At 47.6% G+C, this 19,843-nt stretch overlaps 1 protein-coding gene across 5 annotated transcripts in view; it reads left to right on the top strand.

Moving 5' to 3' along the window:
• Positions 1-19,843, top strand: part of GRIK4 (glutamate ionotropic receptor kainate type subunit 4) — a 138,002-nt gene that overhangs the window by 53,864 nt on the left and 64,295 nt on the right. For all 5 annotated transcript variants that reach the window (XM_049800234.1, XM_049800232.1, XM_049800233.1 and 2 more), the window contains 3 exons: positions 5,045-5,209; positions 12,195-12,292; positions 15,716-15,881. In XM_049800234.1, the coding sequence (XP_049656191.1) occupies positions 5,045-5,209; positions 12,195-12,292; positions 15,716-15,881 (429 nt within the window). The remainder of the gene's footprint in view (positions 1-5,044; positions 5,210-12,194; positions 12,293-15,715; positions 15,882-19,843) is intronic.

The raw sequence follows: 19,843 nt of genomic DNA, 5'->3' as shown, positions 1-19,843 counted from the left end.
TTGGACCTTCTAGGTGTCTAAACCTGGTTGAACTGAGGTTACAGTTGTTAATTTGGGAGCCTATTCATAATGGGAACATAGAGGATTTGAGGAGTGTGTTTACAGTATAAATCAGAAGAGGTTGTAGGTGTGATCTTAACGCGTCAGAGGAGACACCTGAGAAATAGCGCACACAGCTTTATATCTTTTTAACTTGGAGGGACAGGTTATGAACAGTGAAATATCACGTTTACTAAGCCAGTGCCTTGCTAAATCTGCATCTTCAAGAGGCGACTTGAGATGGCAATCGTGTTTCTGAGTATGGCTTTACATCTCAGTGGTATGAAGAGCATCTGAGAAAATGTAGCAATACTTAATAAAGTTAATGGGGAAAGGTCAGCTGAACGCTGTTTGTTGTAGTGGTATATAAACCTCCCTGTAACATCTGTTCCCTGTTATTGTTATAAAAATGCTACTTCATTAGATCTTGGTTGGATCATGAATTAAGTAGTGATATGTAGTAAAACTTGCAATCGCATTAGGCTTGTCAGAGTGCATATGCTGTGAATCTGGCTGGTGGCGGGTGGCACTCTGGGGAGCCACATGGCTTGGGGGAACGGGAGAACGGAGGCTTTCTGCTTTTTTAGCACTGGTTGAAACCCAGCTGAGGGTGGAAAGGATTAAATTTCAGTGTTGTCTGTAAACTGGCTGGTGCTCTTAATAGGATGAGTTGTTCTGTCTCTGCCCAGCTCCGGGAAGACAGCTGTCTCCACCGCTGAAAGCACCCACGCTGACAGCACTGCCTGTCCCCCCATTCACTGCTTTGGTGAAAAGGAGTAGGACCGGATTGTTCGGAGTGAGAAATGAATGTTCTTCCTCCTTCTGGAGAAGTTCCTCTTGGGTAAGAGGAGAAAAGGCAGAAGAGTTTGAGGATCTGCCTTTCGTACTGCCGTGGCTGTGCTCTGCTCGAGTGGAGTGAAGATGCTGCAGCCAGGTGCCACCGCCGTGGCTGTCCCTCTGCGTGGGGACACCCTCGGGGGCGCGTGATGTGGGGCCAGGGCGGATGGGGCTTAAGGAATCCGCCTCTCTGGGGAGCTCCTTGTCCCGCTCCTGCCTGGCCAAGGCACTCGCAGATGGCCTATGTGCTGTATCTCGGCAGGGCAGGGCTTAGAGTGGATGTGTACTAACGCGCGGGCACACGCGTGCACGCGTACACGGGCGCCTCGTCGGAGAGCACCGACGCCTGCCTCCCTGTCCCCCATCGTGTCTGCCCGCCTCTGAGGGCTGGGACATCACTGAGGTGAGGATGACCTGTAGGAAACTTAATGAAATCTGTTTTTCTCAGAGGGCACCGTCACGTCCTCTTGCATTTCTTTGGCTACCAGTAATACCTTTTTTTCTGGTTCTTGCTGTTAAATCATTGACTTTGAGGGTTGCATTTGAAATCTGCGTCTGACGGAAATTCACAGTCACTTGTTGCTTGAATCTTGAGCAACTTCAACCCAGCTATTTTCAGTGCATATCCAAAGCGATAAATTCTTCTGGTTTGTAGCCTGTTGGGTTTGTGGGTTTTGTGTTAGGTGTAAGGAGAACCTGGGCATATTGAATAAAGAAAGAATTATTACGATATGTTTACCTATCAGGATTGGAACATCATGTGGGAAAATGTTTCCAGCCAGCTCTTCCTGAGAAAAGCTCAGCCTCTGCCAGTCCTTGCTGACTTCACTTGAAGTTGTTTGGCTCTCAGTCCCTGTGAAATCCTAAGCAGCCCTGAATCAGGCATCGCAGGCCAAGGTGCTCCTGACTCCCTCTGAAATATTTTTCTCATAATTCTTAGAGAAGGCAGTCTAGATTGGAGACATTTATTATGATGGGGAAGATAGAAGTGATTTTTGAGGCCAACAAAGTTCAAAGACTTTGCTGTAAGTTTTCAGGATTAAAGATTTACTTGATGCATCTTCCCATATTTAATAGACAGGAATAGATGAAAGGGAATTTCTATAAAGATTTTCGTTCATACTTAATGATGCTACTATTAGATGAGCTTTGGCACTGTGTCCCAAGACATGAAGTTTTAAAACCAACCTTTTTTAAACATTAAATGACCTTTTTCATCTGCTAGCTTTAATAAATAAAGATTAGTTCAGTCTTATTACCTAGTCTGTTCTGGGGGCTGGTTTAATATTGGGTAAAACTAACTAGTCTCCCAAAATGCAAGTGAAGAAATTTTGCTGGTTTTCTATCACAAGCCCCACAGGGCAATAGGAAGCAGTAATGTAGTTTGATTAGTGGCTGGGCTGTGGGAGTGCGACCACCACCACCTCCATCCATGGGATTCAGGCTGTCCAGCTGTGTTCCTTTCTTTTCCAAAACCTGCCACCTGCTGTGAGCACTTTCCCCTTTCTCACGTATTTGCTCCCATAGCTGCTGCAAAGTTCAAATTCATTCAGAGCTGAATAGGGAAAAGGGTTTGTTGGTGGGTTGGTTGTTTTTTTTTTTTCCTCAGCTGTAGGGAAGTTTTCAAGATTTCCAAAAATAAGAATGGAAAGTCCCATCCTGAATAGAGACAAAAAACCTGTGTGCAAACATTTGTGTCTAGGCGGCCTGAGGAAATTATTTGAAATGCTTTGGTTTTGACTCTTTTATTTTTAAAATGTATTTAACTATACATTAGTGGAAGTGAATTTTTTTTGAAAACAGATGATTGAAGAATATACTTGAAAATGTCCAATTTAGTGATTTTGAAGCTTTAAATTACAAAATAATGAATCTAAGAATGCTGACATACACTCCCCCCACCCCGATCTTTAATTGTGCTATGTCAGCACCTCGACCGTAAGCAGCATTTTGTGATGTTCATCAGATTCAGTACGTTGCTTTACCATTTCCTGGAAACAGGGCCATAGTGAAAAGTTTACACGCGTCAGACAGTTTTGTGTATGAGGACTTCCTTCTCTGTCACCTTCTGCTTTCCTAGAGAAGTGGGGCGTTGAGCAAGCTGCTTGTCGGGGCCCTTTATTCTCCTGGCTTCTCTGTAATTAAGAGCAGTCACCAGCCATACCAATGTCTTAAAAAACCTGTGATCCATGCTCCTGGCCTTAGAGGAAAGCACAACCTTTTTTCTTGCATAATGAGATTAAGATTAAGTACCCTAGCTTTGCAGATAATGATGGTGCTTGCGTGTTAGCGGAGCAGAGGAGACGGTGTCGCCTGAAGGACTGGGAATGTTCGCCAAGACATCTGTGCATATCGTACAAGAAGTATTGCTGTGTGTTTCTTTATCAGTACTTAGTTCAGTTTAGCTCCCATAAAACTGGGGAAAAGTAGGAAGAGAAGGAGTTCTTGAGTGGCTATCATCAGGGTACAAAGTAAATCAGGCTAGTGTGGGCTACCTTTGCTTCACCAGTGGATTTGGTCTCTAGTTACCTTCCACAGTTGGGGTTAGGGTGGGACTGGAAAGAAGAGGTGCTCTGCAATTTCGTCATGAGAGTAGAGATCCTGCTGGGATGAGCGTAGCAAGGCTGAGAAATGAGCCCCGGAATGCGATGCAAGTTCGTTGTTGAAATTGGGCTATGCTTTGAGTTTTGGGGTTGGTTCAAAGGAAGTCTTGGGGCAGGAAAGCCAAAGTGAAAGAAGCCTGAACCTAAGACAGGTTTCTTCATCGGGCTGGGCTGTGTCGGAGGCTCCGTAACTTGGTCGCAATGAGGGGCGATCGGTGCCCATGAACTGGGGGAGCAATGAGGACCTTCAACGCACAAACTAGCCCTCTGAGGAACATGTTCTTAGTCCCACCTACAGCACAACATCACCACGCTTCTCTAACAGCGGTCCCAGTTAGCTATGTCTTCAAAATATATGTATCCTTGCACTCTGCTTCCAGTGTTTGCTCTTAGGGGGGCAGGACACCTCCCATTTATAGCTCATGTGCTTTACTTCAGCTGCCAGCTGATTTACGTGTTTCACTCTGGTTTTCCCTATCTAAAAAAAACCTCCAAAACCAAACCCCAAATCTGCAGCCGCACAATGACATGTTTCAAAGTTTCAACAAGGCACCTAGCTACTGTAGTTCCCCATTTCCTGACACAAAAACCAGCAGAGCCCCACTAATCCCTGCTTTGCGAACCTACGCGGTGCGGGGCCTGATTTGGTGCTGAGCTGCGACTCTGTCTACACCCGAGCAGTTCTGAATGGCCTTGCTCCCTCTGGAGCGATTTTTGGGAAGGGAAGATAAGCATTGGTGCCTTTCTAATATACACAATAAAACCCAATGCTGCTCTTCGCCAGGTACAACTGAATAGCTGCATTCTGGGAGGAGACCTCCTATTAGCAAGGATAAACCCTCTGAGGTGCAGAAGTTGTGCCAGCTCGTAATGAAACGCTGAGATTAATGCTGGACTCCAATTTCTTTTTGCCTTCCGTCAAAAAAATAAAAATAATACCCCACACTATCTCCCTCTGCCTAACACAGATTTGAGTGGGCAGGCCCAGGAGCTGAGTTCAAGAGTCAAGTGCTTTCTGTTTGAAAAATATTTGTCCCTTCCCACCCACGGCTGCCCACATGCTTCCTGAAATATTCCAGCTATCAGCACCGTACCAGTGCTTTCTCAAACGAGCGAACTGAGGCTATCTGGGGACGTTCTTCCTTTGTTGGGATGTGAGGCAGTGCCCGGGATCCTGGCTGCTTGGGGCTGCACAGCTGGACGCCCCTCTTTAGGAGCACCCAGGGCTGCAGCGGGTGCTGGGCACCTCCAGGACCCCAGCAGCGTAGGTGGCCGTGTCATGCTTCAGCGCGCCGGCAGGTACCGCGGCCGCTGCTGCAGAGATTTCGCTGCCCACGTGCCTGGCAAGACCCGGGAGGTGGGCGAAGCGGTGGGAAAGGCCGCGCGTGGGAGGGAGGACGGACGCGCTAACTAACAATAGCGGCGGCCGGAGCAGTAGCGCCGACGCGGCGGCCGCTTCCGTGGCGGCGGAGATCCCGGCGGGGTGCTGGGAATGGGGGGAGACGGGGAGACCCGAGACGGGTCCCCGCCAAGGCTAACCGCTGCCAACGCCTTTGCTCCCGCAGCTGCCATTCTGGATGACCCCATGGAGTGCAGCAGAGGGGAGAGGCTCTCCATCACCCTGGCCAAGAACCGCATCAACCGTGCGCCCGAGCGGGCGGGGAAAGCCAAAGTGGAGGTGGACATTTTTGAGCTGCTGCGAGACAGCGAGTACGAGACGGCAGAAACCAGTAAGTAACCCTCCGTGTAGCTGGTCCTTCCCCAGTTCTTCTCTCTGCCGGCTCGCAGGAGGTGTCTGGCTTGGTGCACTCGTCGCAGAGGAGAATTGTGTGATAGTCAAGGCGGGTACCCAGGGTAAAAAGCGCCTCTCTGCTCCTCTGCCTGGGTGCACCCACTGCAGGGGCACAAGGGCATGTAAGGGGATGTCTAGGCTCAGAGGGCGAGCGCCGAGACCGGTTTTCGTTTGAGTATTTCGCGTGGTGTTGTGAGGTGAGCCCTGGGATGGACGGACGGACTAAGAGGATCTGGGTCCCCAGTAAGCTTTGCCACCATTCAGCTCATCGGCTTGGGACAAATTATTTTCTTTAATCTGTGTGTCAATAAACAGAGGTAATGATACAGGAGGTGATACTCCTTTGTAAAGTACTTAATGGTGTGCAAATTAGAGACTCTGGGCAAGTTCAGTGCAATTAAGTTATTTTTAAAACCCCATGGAACGCCGTGTGTCAGCAAACATGATAGCTCTTCCAGTGCTTTAGATTGGCAGTGGATTTGTTTACACAAAGCCAAGTTTTCAAGTGATGTTTAAAATCATGTGGATTAAAAAGAGCTAATTTTGAAGGAGCAGTATACTTCCCGCGTTGCTTTAAAGTCCTTTAATGCAAACAGGTCTCTACTATAATTGTTATTCTAGACACCCAACTCGTCAACGCCACACTGACGAATAAAAAAGAAATTGATGGTCAGTGTCCCACAGACCTCTCAGGAGCCCGAGTGAAAGACACCAAAAAGATCTATAATAGCTTCTTCCTGTAAGAGGGAACATCCTTCGGAATAGGATAGCTTCCCTTTAGAATGATTTTTAAGACGACCTTTAGAGTTCAAGGGAGGACTGTAATTTTTTATTACAAGTTGGCTTGAAAAAGCTGGAGAAATCATTTTAAATAATAGCGATATTAGACTCATTTCCCAATGGTTCTCTGTTCCAAGCCTGTGTAATCTGCAGAGTACCCCCAAAAGGTGTGGTAGTATGTTGTGGTCTAGAGCAGGCCGTTTTTTCACACAGCTTTGGTGTTTGTTCTGCACAGACTGAGCATCGCTGTGCCTGGGAGGCCCTGTGGAGCCGCACACCCCGCGCTGCTCCGGAGCAGGTCTCCGGATAACTGGCAGAACGGGCTCAATAGGCCTGCGAGATCAGCAGATTGCTCCTTCATCTCCTGAATTAGCGTTTGCATTATTTATAGAAGCGTTCGGTTAATAAAGTGCATTTCAGCAAGTACCTGTATGTCTATTTATAGAGCCTGTCACCCATGAGGCAGTCTAGATTAAGATCATCACATGCAGCGTCACAGGGACTATTTGAAATAGCAGTTCTCCACCTTTTCGGATGCCTCATCTCTTTTAACTTTTTCTTGGTCTTTCCCATCTGTTCAGGATTGTGCGCATCCTGCTTTACCCTCATTTGGCACAGCGATAGGGCAAATCCAGTCTTACAGGCCAGGCCATGCAGAAGGGATGGGGACTGCCTGGGTTTCCAACTGCATTCCCGGTTTGCCCCAAAAGTATCCCAAATCTCCCAGCGAGCCTCCTAGGAAATGAGAACAAAAATGCTTACTTGCCTGAGCCTTCTGTGTCTTTGAAAGAACCAGTAGCATTTTTAGTTCCATTCTTTTTCCATTCTCGTAAATCTTCTGCACGTAGCAGTGTTTCTGTTATTTAACTTTGCTTGGGAAACAGGCTCGATTGTCAAGTGACCCCAGAGCTGCAGTAAAGATGGTGAGCGGGATTTCTTTCTTGCTTGCACCCCTGTAACACTGCTCAGAAATTATTCTGTTGGAATGTTTTTCAAGCAGAAGAATACTAATTTGCTGAGAATGAAGTATTATGCAAGAAATTGTTGATTTCAGCAAATGTGGTGTTTAGGGAGAATATGGAAATGGGATAAGTGAGGAAGAGGCAATCTTCCATTTCAAATTTTCACCTCGGGGTGATTTTCTTTGTTTTCTTTACTTTGACTTATAGAATGTAAAAAGAAATCGGAGCAAACTGATTTGATTTTGGTGAAGTGAGTATTCACATAATTTTGCAATATGTTATTTGCCTTTTCTAAAGAGTGAAAAATGTCTTGAAGCATTTCTTACAAAAGGAAAAATCTGGATTCTGCATGGCTCTGCTATTAATGTCACTGAAGTTATTCTCGATTTATACTGGTGGCAGAGGAGAATCAGATCCTTTAACTTAAATTTCAAGGCTTTCATGGCTTTGAAATGTCTGACTTCTCAGCTTTAATACGGCACTGATATTTGTTATCACACGTAATATTAATAAAAGCAGTTTAGATGTTTTAACCTATGACTGCAAAGCTGTTATACATCTGTTTAATACTGTTCTCAAATTTCACGCCCTTTGAATCACCCTTAAATATCACAGCTAGCATGCTTAGCCGACTGATCTAGGAACGCTGTGATTACACCCCATCAGTGATGTTCTGTGTACAGTTAGTGCTTCAAGAAAAGAAAGACTTTTTGAGAGTTAGTTTTTTATTTTAGAGTTGAGCTATCTTTCTTTGGTTTTTTCCTCCTGACTGACTCAGGCATCTTACTGTTAGGGGGCCACAAAATCACAATTGCTATAGCAGGTAAAATATGAGTCAGTCTTAATCACATTCGTGCATGGTTTGCAGTTTCAGCTTTATATATGAATGAAGACAAACACTGGCTGTTCCTGTATGCAACATCTGTAAAGTCCTGTGTTTTGAAATGAGTTTGCAGTGAAAGGTTACGGCTAGAGCTTTCTTTGCTGTTATAAGCAAAGCCTGTTGTCTCTTTGTGATTGATGTTTCAACTCCTTTTATGGAGACCCAAAATGACTTGTTTAATCATGTCTTTTTCGAAAACACCTTATTCCTTTTGATGTCCAGGGAGGGACAGATTTTCTACTTGTCACCCTGTCCCCTGTCATCTCGTCAGTCTTTTAAGCATCTTTTTGTTGTTAATCCAAACATCTCAGGGCAGTCAGCAGTCAGAGTGAGTGAGCTACTGAAGGATTTTTAATTTTTATTTATTCGCACCAATATTTCAAAGTGCTTGATACATCCATTCAGTGACGATGACTCAAATGTGCTATTAACTGTCCCACCATCTTTGTGATCCTGTTGGATTTCATGTTTAAGCCTGCTCTGGTTGCGTGTTCCTGTTGAGAAGCATAAAGGATGCTGCAGGGAGCAGTCTTGTAGCCATGGTGCAGGATGCACTCTATAACGCCATCTGTTTAAGTACTTGGTGTTTTCTGTATGAGAATCCCATTCTGACCAGTCCCTGTCATTCAAGATCCTCTGACATGTTTTGCAATCATGGAAATGTTGAGGTAATTGCATACCTTCCCTGCTCATTTATTTTCAATTAGAGGCAGGAATCTTCTTTGCATGCTGTTGGAAACCCTCGTATCAGGTATCTGTATGCACTGAAAGAGATGCTGTGTTCTGCACCGAGAGTGGATGCTCTCACCGGAGTGCGTTCAGCCGTGCTCTGAACAGGGACAGTTGATGGAAATGCTTGCCAAGTGCCCTGAGATCCCAGGAGGTGAGAGGCACTATCTGACCATGACTAAGTGGATGTACATACATATATAATGCAAGAGCTACTCATCTGTTGTGCTTTTTTACGTTCCAAAATAAGCACATATTTCCATCGTCCTTTAAAACATATCTGGCTGTTTCCTGAGGGTCTAGACCTGTACTTAGTTCCCAAATATACTAGTGAACACAGCCCTTTCTTGCTTAAGCAGCGGGACAGACCTGCTAGTACGAAAGGAGAGTCACTGTTTTGCATTGCACGCTGAACACACGCCTGAGGTTGCGTGAAGGCCACCTCCTAGCTCTGGACTGTAACCTGTGCTGGGAGGGAGACAGGAGACTCCGACCCCACTCCCAGCTTCTGGGCAAAGCCCATAACTGTGCAGATGGAGGTACCACAACGGGACACCTGAACTGCACAAGCAGCGGAGGCAGGGAGGTCCACGTAGAAGTAGAAGGGCAGCAATCATCAGTTCGCACCTCCAAGAAGCTGCCCCCAAGTGATGGCAGGAAGGATCCTGTCCTGCCTAAACCAGTGCAGGTCCCAGCAGAGCAGGGTGTACCCTAGGATGTTTCCTTTTCAAGAACGTATGTGTTCTAAGAGTGTTGTTAAGAAATCTGTTTGCTAAGCCTGTTTCTTGTTTTTCTGTCCTACTGTCCTCAAGGATCTTAGAACAGCTGGGTGCAGGCAGTCCGTAAAAATGGCTGGAATAGGAGGTTTGGGACATCTCAGGCCATCAAGTCAAGGATGATCAGTAGTACCCAGGTCCCACCTCACGATAAAGAGGTTTTTAACGTGTTGTCACTTCAATGTCCCGCATTTCTTGAGGTACTGAATTCTAAAAAACATAAAAATTGGACATGATCTTGGGCAGAGGTGACTGGGTTTGCACCAATCAAAAATGTGTCCTGTCCAGTATATAGCTTACATGGCGCCCATATGTTGAAGTATGAAGAGACTTGAGTGGCAGGGGCTATGCCAGTATCTGTGGTTATAGTCTGTGCTGTTATCAGGGATGAATTTTTGGTACAGGGCTGACATTTCTACGTCCCTGCTAGTGCTTGTCTGAATCCACAGTGCCCACGATGGTAGCAGGGTTGAGCCTTTTTTCTCTCTGTAGAGACTAACAGCATCAGGTAATGTTCTACAATAGGAAATGTGTTTGGATTACAAGAGAAGCAGCTTTCCAAATGTGGTCAAAACCTTTGCCTCAGGCACCTCGGCTTTGTTTCCATTCATTTTCCTTTAATTTTACTGGATGTTTCACCCTTGGAGTGATAAGCCAGGTCTTTTTCATATGATAGTTGTTGCAACTCTGTTGCTATGACTACTTAACCCACTTTTTGTTCTCGATACCAGAGATATGAAGAAAAGTCTTCACCAAACTTTTCCCTGTGTGCACAACAAAATTCCCCCTCAGGACTTTTGCCCTAATGACCTGTGGATAAAGAGGACTTGGAGCAGCTCTTTCTTCCTAGGTGCTGAATTGCAGAGCACCCAAAGGGTCTGCTGCAGCTGAGAGGGACTGACGAGTGCCGCTGAGATAGCATGCGGGGTTTTCAAATTGCTGGTGCTCTTATTTAAAAGGATCTTCTGAAGACATGTAAGTGCCTCTAAATTTTTAAGCACAGAAGAAAAGCAAGTACTGGATTCCTTTGAAGATGCCGCAGAAAAATATCGCTCGTTCTGTAGCAGATCAAGGTGGTGGAGGGTGAGAGAGCATGGAAGGAAGGAAAGCCCAAGAGAAGACGTTTGTATATCATCGGCACTTTCTGTAAGAAGTCAGAGCAATCAGTATGTGTAGGGTCCTAGTAGAATATGGATTTTTTCCTTCGCGTAGTGCTTGGAGAGAAGTAAAACCAATTCCCCAAAGTGACTACCGAAGTCCTCAGCTTTTGGCCTTATATTCCACTCATGAGGCTATGGAGACTTATGAAGTCTAAGGGTAGAGATGACCACCTTGATGAGCTGGTCTTGTCTTCTGCAGAAAATGGACTGTAGATGTTCATTTGCTGAATGCTACCCTCAGACCCATAGCTCACTGTTCTAAAAAAACCCCCAAGCGCAGTATAGGCTCTTGTTTTACATCCAGCCTTGATTTAAAGACTTGAAGTTGATAGAAAAACTGCTCTGATCTGTAGTACGACAGTGTTGATGATGAATTCCCTTCACTACAAAAAATATGTTCTGGTTTGAATTTTTCTAGCTCCTTTTTCCAGCCGCTGAATCTAGATAACTTTTTACAACCATCACAAAAGCTTGTCTGACATGTAGGCCAGGGACCCGCAATGAGGATGATGCTCTGAAACAGACCAGCCATTTGATACTGAAGAGGCGCTATCTTTAAAATCTCTGCTTTGTGATACGGGGGTTTAGTTTTTACATACGAAAATGTTGCGAGCTTGCTCTTGCCAGAACTGATAAGTCCTTGCGGTGTCTCCTTTCTCCCCTGTGGTATCCTCTTTCTTCAGAAAGCAGTCACTTGACGCCAGTTGAGCAAATGTGGCTTTGTCTGTCCGAGGAGAAAGGAGCCGAGTGCGTGGTGATGCTGAGGCAGGTTTGGTATTTCAGAATAAGCTGTGGCCAGCACATGTTCAGACAAGCCTTTTGGAGTCCAGGGATTCAGGCACGAGGGGCTCTTGCCTTCTGTTCGCGAGGCTTTGCCTGCGCAAGCTGCTCTGGAGGAGCGTTTCTGAGCGACATGGTTGATTGGGATGGCAGCGGGGAGGTGGCACCAGCTGGGGTAGTCCTCGGAGTGCCATTTGGCTAAATTTGTTCTGTGAATTAAAAGGACAAAAGGTTGCAGTTTAACCCGGGAAGCTTGAGGGAAGAGATTTAACTTCTTCATTTTGTCAGGGTCTTTTTATTGTTCTGCTAACCTTGGTGGCGTGGAGCCAGAAGATTAACTACTGCCAGAAAAAAACCAAACCAAAACAAAACAAATGAAAACCAGTGGTACGATCCTTATTATTACCACTGAGCTCTGCAGAGGGTGGTGGAAGAAATTCATACAAGTTTGCTACTAGATGATGCTTTGAAGCTAGGTCACTGCTGTATTTAGTATCTTCCATGAACTTTAGTTAATGTTTTATCTTGGAGAATAGCAGATGGGGCTGAAAAGGGATGTTATAAGAGAGAGACTCCAGTTCTGAGTTGGGGATGGGAATACTGGGAATCTGGGGACAGTTCAGGTGGGATTGAGAAAGGCTGGGCAAAGACAGAGAGGAGGGTGTCACGAGCAGGGTGACAGTGCTTCAGAAGGAATGGAGGGATTTGGGGGGACATAAATGGCAGGGAGTATGTTGCGTGAAGAAGATGATACTGTGTCCTTAGTAAGGTGCAACAGGTACCGTAAGCGTGATTGCCTGCTGGAAACTGAGGATGAAGTCTAATGCATGTTTCCTCTCTCTGGTGCCCACAGTGTGCCAGATTCTCCCAAAAGGAGTGGTGGGCGTCCTGGGACCTTCTTCAAGCCCAGCCTCAAGCTCTATTATCAGCAATATCTGTGGGGAGAAAGAGGTAAGTGGAAAAGTTCTGTGTTGGAGTACGTCTGTGCTCTTGCGCTGACTGACTTGGCTCCAATGCCCTCACGCCCACGGTAAAGCAGGAGCCCTGGCTTCTTCCTCCCGGTGGTTCATGGCAGGCCTGGGGCAAGAGCGGAGTCACCCACTGTGGGTAAGGGGCAATGCAGAAATCCTGACCCGTTCCCCAGCCCCGCCTTCTGCACATTGTCCTTCAAACTGAAGATGCTCTCAGTGGGCTCTGGTCGCAGCAGTGCTTTCCCGCTGGCTGCTGACTGGTGCCCGGACTCCCTGGGAACACGGTGTTTTGCTGGTGATTTTAGTAAGTACGGATTAGGTTTTTAATTTACCACTATACTGAGCAGCAATGCCTTCTGTACAGATCCCATGCTTTCTGCAGCCATGAAGGGTTTCATTTGAGACTCTCGTGTCTATGCCAAGTCCCAGCCACAGCCACACAGCTTGCTGCAGCTCCCAGCTCTGCCTTACGCTGCCTTCTCCCTTGCCTGGGTCTGCCTCTTGCACTTCGTGTTCAAGTCTGGTGCTCTGTTTCTCAGTCTTCATTTCTGTGTACGCACACCTCTCCTTTCCACCCGTGCTCCCCAAACCCTCTCCAGCTGATATCCAGTGTATTCTGTCCTCATCTCCCAGCTGCAAGGCAGAGCAGGGATGTTACTTCGATTAGAGAGGGGCAGTGAGGTACCTGCTTATGGTACTCCAGGACATCCTTGGCAAAGAAGACTTACTGTAGTCATCTGCAATATCGTCCTTCCCATGATCTGCTGTGGCCTCTAACGATCAGAGTTGACAGCTTGGTTTATCACCCCTTCTCCTAATGCACATATTCTTGCAGCTTCTTCCTTTTCCGCTTTCTTTCTCTTTTCTGCCTCCCCTGTCCTTGTTTTTGTCTGTGTGACCTTTCAGTTCATCTTCCCTCACACCCAACGCCGATGAGAACCACGTCCTTACTGACTGAGGGGTGCGAAACCCAAAGCTTGCCCTGGTGGACGCACATCCTGGCCAAAGGTCCTGGGCGTGAGGTGACTTTGTGGACATGCTAGGAAAGCTGCACCCCTTTCTGTTTGCTTCTGTTCCATCAATGCAAACCCTTTTTATCTGTGTCCAGGCTATGTGCCTGATTTAATATTTTATAAGCCATGAACAATTTTACACTGATCTGGCTCTGCTCGCGGGAAAAGAAATTGAGTTCTCTTCTCATAGTTCATCCCTTTAAAGCCAGATAACATCTCTCAGCCATTTAGCAGTCTCTCTCTCTGGAGCCCAGCCTCCAAGGAGGGGAGTGTCTGGAACTGAGCACTGTAAATAACTTGCATTCACAAATGACTGCTGCTCTTTGTTCCCTGAGAATCAGAAGTGTTGAAGAGATGGAAGAGATCTTTTAGACCTAGTGCTTTGGGCTGCAGCAGGATGGGTCTCTTGAGAGTATTTTGTAGTGCTTTCTCCAGTTAAATGTCCCAGACATGTGCTCCATCCCAGGCAAAGGCAACTCTGCAGTAACAGATTGCAAGTATTCTTCCCCTGAAATTCATATTCTGTCTGAGTCTCTGATCTAAGTCTCTTCATTTTTTTTTCGGAAATGAAAGGTGAGTGCTAGTGCACTTCTGAGGGATCCGATTCTCAAGCTTGATCTCGGCTGCCCTCCTAGTGGTGTAAACCTGCAGTAACTCCCTCCGATTTATATCACACGAGCATCAGTTGGTGCTGCTGTGTTGAAGGTAATACAGCAGCCCAGCCAGAGCTGTCGTACTTGCAGCCATCCATCAGGTAAAGGAAAGGGTGTCCCCATTTTACCACCGAGGCACCAGATGGTGAAGTGACTGGCTTGGTGTTCACCAGGAGCCTGTGATAAAACAGGGGGATGAATCTGTGTCTCCTGTGTTACCCCTCCAGTGCCTTTGGCCCAAAGATTTCCCTCCCTCCTCTCCAGAAAGGGGTATTGCGCTGGGGCATAGCTCTTGGAAAGGAGAGGAGGGCTCCGGGACTGACGGTGAGGTCTGAACCGGGGCTGTGATCAGCTCTGGGCACTTGCAAGAGCTGCCGTGGTGGCGGCTGCCTTCACCTCTGTCTGCGTCTCTCTCTTCTCTAGTAGCGGTTGTGGCTGCAAGTCTCAGACTCCATCAGGCTCCCGAGAGCGATGAGCATGCTTGTACTGGAGCTGCCGTGTCTGCTCTGGTTAAAGGAATTTGCCTTTTGCTTACAGTCAGCTTCTTTCCCTGTTAACAAGGCCCAGGATGAGGGCTGCAGAGTGAAATCAAGGCAGATAGCAGCTTATTACACTTTAACTTTCCTATTGCTAACCAAACACCTTACGCTGTCAATAAAGCAGCCATCACAAGCTACTAATGGCTTTTCCCAAGAGGAGGGAGATGGGAGGCGTGGGATGGTAGCTTCTGGAAGGACTAATAATGGAGGAAAAGAGGACTTGACACTCCTTTAATGAAGCCAAAGCAGATGTTTCCCTTTCTCTGTCTCCCATCTCTTCCAAATAATTCACTCGGCAAAAGGAAAGCAATATTCCTACTCCTTATTTGGCTGAACCCCCGGTGTCTGAGCTTGATCCGTCTGCCCACCCGTTCCCTCTACATGAAGCTGTGAGGTGTGCAGCAGAGCTGCCTCAGAGCCAGCCCTCGGGCTGTCCCCCCGTCCCCCTTCCCCGAATTCCCTGGGAAGCGGCGTCCCGCTCCCACCTCCTGCTGCGCTCTATTAACGACAAGCGCAGCGTTATTAGGACCGTGGTTACGGTCCCGTTGGATCTTGCCCGCCGTACGGCCACCTGTTACCTCTCTGCTGATCAAAAAAGCCCAAAGCTTCTGGCTGCTGCATCTGTTCCTCTCTCTCCCGAGCCTTGCCAGCACAGGGTCATCTTGTTCATCCCTTCATCTCTCCTAATTACCTGACGACACATCAGTACTGCAGGCAGAGGTGCATTTGCAGCACTTCATCTGTCTAGCACACAGCAAAGTCAGGGGGTCTCCAGCATGGGCTGTGTAACTCCCTGCCTGTCTGCAAAGCATCCTCCGTATTTACCCAGGCAGCAAGCCCAAAATGAAGTGTGGGCCCAGCTACAATTAGTGCCCAAGCTAATTAAGTTGAACTCATCCGGAATGGTTTCCTGTGCTGTAATGACAGCCCCTGTTGCCTTTCTCTGAGTGGCTCAGCAAGACTTTTCCTGATCCACTCCTTCCCGTGGCTTCTTGTTGCTGTGATAATTATTTTCCTCTGCTATTGCACAAATCCCACCCTCCTCTCTTCACTCCAGTGATGCTTCTGCAGTTTTATTGGGATACTTCACTTTCTGCCTGCTGTGCATTTCACACCAAAGGTCCTTTATGGTAGATTTACTTGTTTTTATTTCTTTTTCCTCTTTAATTATGTTTTCTTGCCCCTCCTCCCCACTTAGGTTCCTCACTTCAAAGTGGCACCAGAGGAGTTCCTGAAGCTGCAGCTCCAACGGTTCACCACCCTCAACCTCCATCCCAGCAACACCGATATCAGCGTGGCCGTGGCAGGAATCCTGAACTTCTTTAACTGCACCACTGCCTGCCTCATCTGTGCCAAAGCTGAATGTAAGTCATTGCCAGGCTGGGTTCAGCTGCCCCTCTGCTCCCGGTGCCTTCTGTTCCGCCTCCTTCCGCGTGTTTGGTGCCTCTTGGAGAAGGTCCCACAGGCAGCGTGTGAGAGCTGGCTCGCTGTTGCATCCCAGGGCGTTCATCTCTCCTGCTTGTGGTGACAGGGTCTCTTCTGTGGGCAGCAGGCAGGCACTCGGTCGCAGCAGCCCGAAACAGCGGAGACCTGCGGGGCAGATTTTCCACCCCGTTGCCCCGTGGAGGTGTTTGTGGTGTTTGTGAGAGGAGGAAAGGGGATGGAGAGAGATTCGCCTGCCTTCTGTTTGACAATCTGAAGAGTGTTTTGCTTGCACAGATGGGTTTTTGAAATGAAAAAAAAAGGCTTAGGCTTGTTTCTGGAGATTATTTTAGGCAAGTAAAGCTTTTTGAAATATGTCTTTCCCAAACCCACGTGCAGTTTGTGGCCTAAAAGCAGGACTTGATTAATAGTCAACACACTGCACACCCTCTCGGGCTCCGCAGCCATACATCTGCTGGTAATTGTGCATCTGGATGCTGGAGCATTCACCTCAGCAAGACCATATTCATCTCTGCATAACTCTCCTAACATGGCAGGAGCAGGCTCTGCATCACAGTGGTTAGAGAGAGTAAAGCGTGTTCTGTGCTTTTTAAGGTCAGCAGCGTGTAGGTAGGTAGCTGGTGTGTAGTAGCCACACCAATTTTGCTTTTATTGTCCTGTAGCCAGATCCATTAGCACTAAAGTTTATCATACAAACAAGCCTAGAAAAGGGGTTTTGAAAAGACACATGGATCCAAGGAGAGCTCTGGGGATACTGGCAAGAGCTTAGCAGTTTCTGACTATGGGGCCAGGTACAAAGGAAAGGCAGCATCCTTTCCAGCTAGCCCTGGGCAAACTTCACACCACCAGCTGTGCATGTAACAGCAGTGTTGTGGCAAACTCCTGCACAGGGACAGAAGGAATAAGAGCGTCTTTGTCTTTTGCTTTATGTACCCTGAGGAGACCAGATCCTCAGCTGATGTCAGTCAGTAAATTGCCTTCAGTAAGCATGCTCAGATTTACCCCAGCAGAGGACCTGACCCAAAATTATGCAATTAAAATCATGCAAATGGTCTCCTACATTACTTCTAGTGCTGGAATTTTTCATTGCCTAACCTTAACCTCAAGCAAAAAGGAAAAAAAAAAAAAAAAAGGAAAAAACGATAATTAGGTTTTCTCACCTGTCGCGCAGCATGCTCACAGCTCTGTCCTCGCACTGCTGCCAGGCATGGAGCACACGTATACACATCAGCACACTGCCATACACCCCTGCCCTTCTCCCCAGTTACATGCCGGTGCGTCCCATCGAATGCAGCCTGGTATGAATATGAGTCTCCATTTAACTGGAATAAAGCCTTGGGAACCAAATAGTTCGCATTAAAATAACACCCTTTTAATTGAATCAGTCCAGTTTATTTTACTCTGGTTTTCCTCGATAACTCAATATTTAGCATGTGCTGTGCAACCCAAGTCCTTCCCAGACCCAGGGAAGCAGTGGGACGGGTGCCTTTCATGAATCCTGCTCTTTGTGCTCAGTAAGGACCTTAGCTGAGCTAGGCTTGAAGCACAACACGCTCTGACTATAACAGAGTGCAGAAAAGGCGTAATCCAGCTTCATGTAGGAGCACAAGCCCTTATTTTCCCTTAGGACAAGCAGTGCTCCTAAGCACAGTCCTTAGACAACTAACTTGAGGCACTTTGGGCTTTCAGAAGGTTCCCTGGAGGCAAATAAGGGGAGGATATGAGCTGTCTGCTCATCAGTGGGGAAATGCTGTTTTCAGGGATGTTATTATTTAGATCCCAGGAGGGAAAGTCATAGCTGTTTTTGTTTAAGTACAGGGCTGTGTGATGGGACTCCTGGGTCCTATCCTGTCACGCTCATACTATCACTGTAAGGAGTCACATCCTTCTTCTGGGGACTGATTGTAATTTCTTCTGGCAGAAGCAGAAAATGACCCTTAAAGTCAATGAACTTAGGCTAGCCTAAGTGTAATGCAATGGTGAATAGAATAAGATTATGTGATGTAGTTTCTCTGCGGTGTGGAATAATCAGCTAGTTTGTGAATTGCTCTGAAGTCCTAACGTGGAAGGCTTTGTGTGATTCCACAGAAACCTTAACTCAAAAAGGCAACCACAGACAAATATAGGGGTGCACAGGCTTCACAGGAGCTACTCTGTAAGCTCTGATTGTCAGAGGGGAGGAAATAACACCCAGTGTTTAGGAAGGGAGACCAAGGCACTGAGGTCAAAAAGCTTGCGCATGCCCTAGGGCCACAGGGAGAAGCTTGAAGCAATGCTGTTGGGTGTAAGAGTGAAGCTGGATGATAGGAATCGCCTTTTCTCTTCCTAACCATCAGGGTCAAGGATTGCACCAGCACAAACCCGGTGCAACCATAAACAGAACTGCTGGTCCCCTGGGCCTTGGTCAGCAGAGCTCAGAGAGAAGGAGGCTATCTCCTCTCCAGTAGCCTCATGGGCAAAAGCAGTAAACGGGGGTGTGGAACTCCATGAAAGCCTCCAGGTCCTGCCTTTCCTGCTTCCCAGCAGTGTTCCCTGGCAGCAGGCTGTAAGGTGTGCCAGGCACTCTGGAGGGGAAGGCCATATCTGCAGAGAGCTTGGGGCTGAGCTACTCCTGCCAGCTCCGAAAGTCTGCGTAAGAAAAGGAAAAATAACGTAAGCAAGGTCAGGACTTCCCACTGGTCAGCTCGAACCACTGACCTGCCTCAGTGCGCACCTATGGTCCCTATAGGACTGCTCAAGCAGCACGTGCCTGATGCAGCCTCTCTGCGCACGGTGGTCCTCACTTTAGTACTTCAAAGTTGCCAGGAGGGGTCTACAAGCCCTTGCTCATGTTCAGCCTGCAGAGCACCCTTCTGAAGTGCCAGTCTGTCGGCAGCAGCGTTTCGCATCCTCTCGTCATCACACAAAGGGGAATCTCTTCAGATAATAGAGACTTGCCTCCACGCGGCAAGAGGAGCTGCAAGCGGGAGGCTCGATGAGGCTACACGTAGGATCTAACGTGCTGGAAACGATAATTTCCTTGAGCCAGAGGAGGAGATCAAACGCTTCCTTTTTTCCCTGGTCCCACTTCTTCCTTTCTGTGCCTGATGTGCTTTAGAAACTTAGCTGGGCTCTGCCTTTCTCACCACAGAGGCCAGGGTGGCTTTCTTACCTGGGCTTGCGCCCCGGTGAGCTGTGGGCTGGAGGAGGAGGCAGCAACGGAGGTGCGGGTGTAGACAGCAAAGAGAAAAAATGAAGAGGAAGCTGGGGCTCTGATGTGAATCACAAACTCATAGCAGCTGGCAGAGGGATGCTCTCCAGTTTGCAAGATTACCTTACAGCTGAGATATACAGCCTTTGGCGTTAAGCAGCAGGATCTAATTTTCTTTCTGCAGGATATTAAATAGAAAAGGTGCGTTTCCAAAGGGCGCGGCTGAAGATTTCCCTCCAGATGCCTGCACCCTTCTGTGGATTTCTGTCCCCTTGAAATTCACGTCATGGTGTAAATCTGGGCTTCTCCCACCAGCACGGTGCAGAGTAGCGCAGCTTGCCCTTTTCTTTCAGGTCTGCCTGAAGCTGAGTGCTGCGGGGCTGCGATCTCTGGGAACACTCGGTACTGACTGCAGCGCAAGCACTCCCTGCTGCCAGCCCCAGCTTCACCGTGGTGTTTGCCTGGGAACTCTCTCCAAGGGCAGAAGTATTTTATGATGTTCAGTGATAGTCCTGGGGACTTCAGTCCATGGGTTGCAGTGGCAGCAATGGTGGGTCCTGGCATCAGCGGCCAGGTGTGCTCAGCCCTCATCACTGACTTAAATTGGGTGCAGGCTTGGTAGTGAGCACTTGGGGAGCTGCATCTAGAGCTGCCTCTCTTCCTCCTGAACACCTGCTTCTCACAGAGTACAGC

This window comes from Accipiter gentilis, chromosome 5, assembly GCF_929443795.1.
Source record: "Accipiter gentilis chromosome 5, bAccGen1.1, whole genome shotgun sequence".
Lineage (NCBI taxonomy): Eukaryota > Metazoa > Chordata > Aves > Accipitriformes > Accipitridae > Astur > Astur gentilis.
This window is presented reverse-complemented; position numbering and strand designations above follow the sequence as displayed.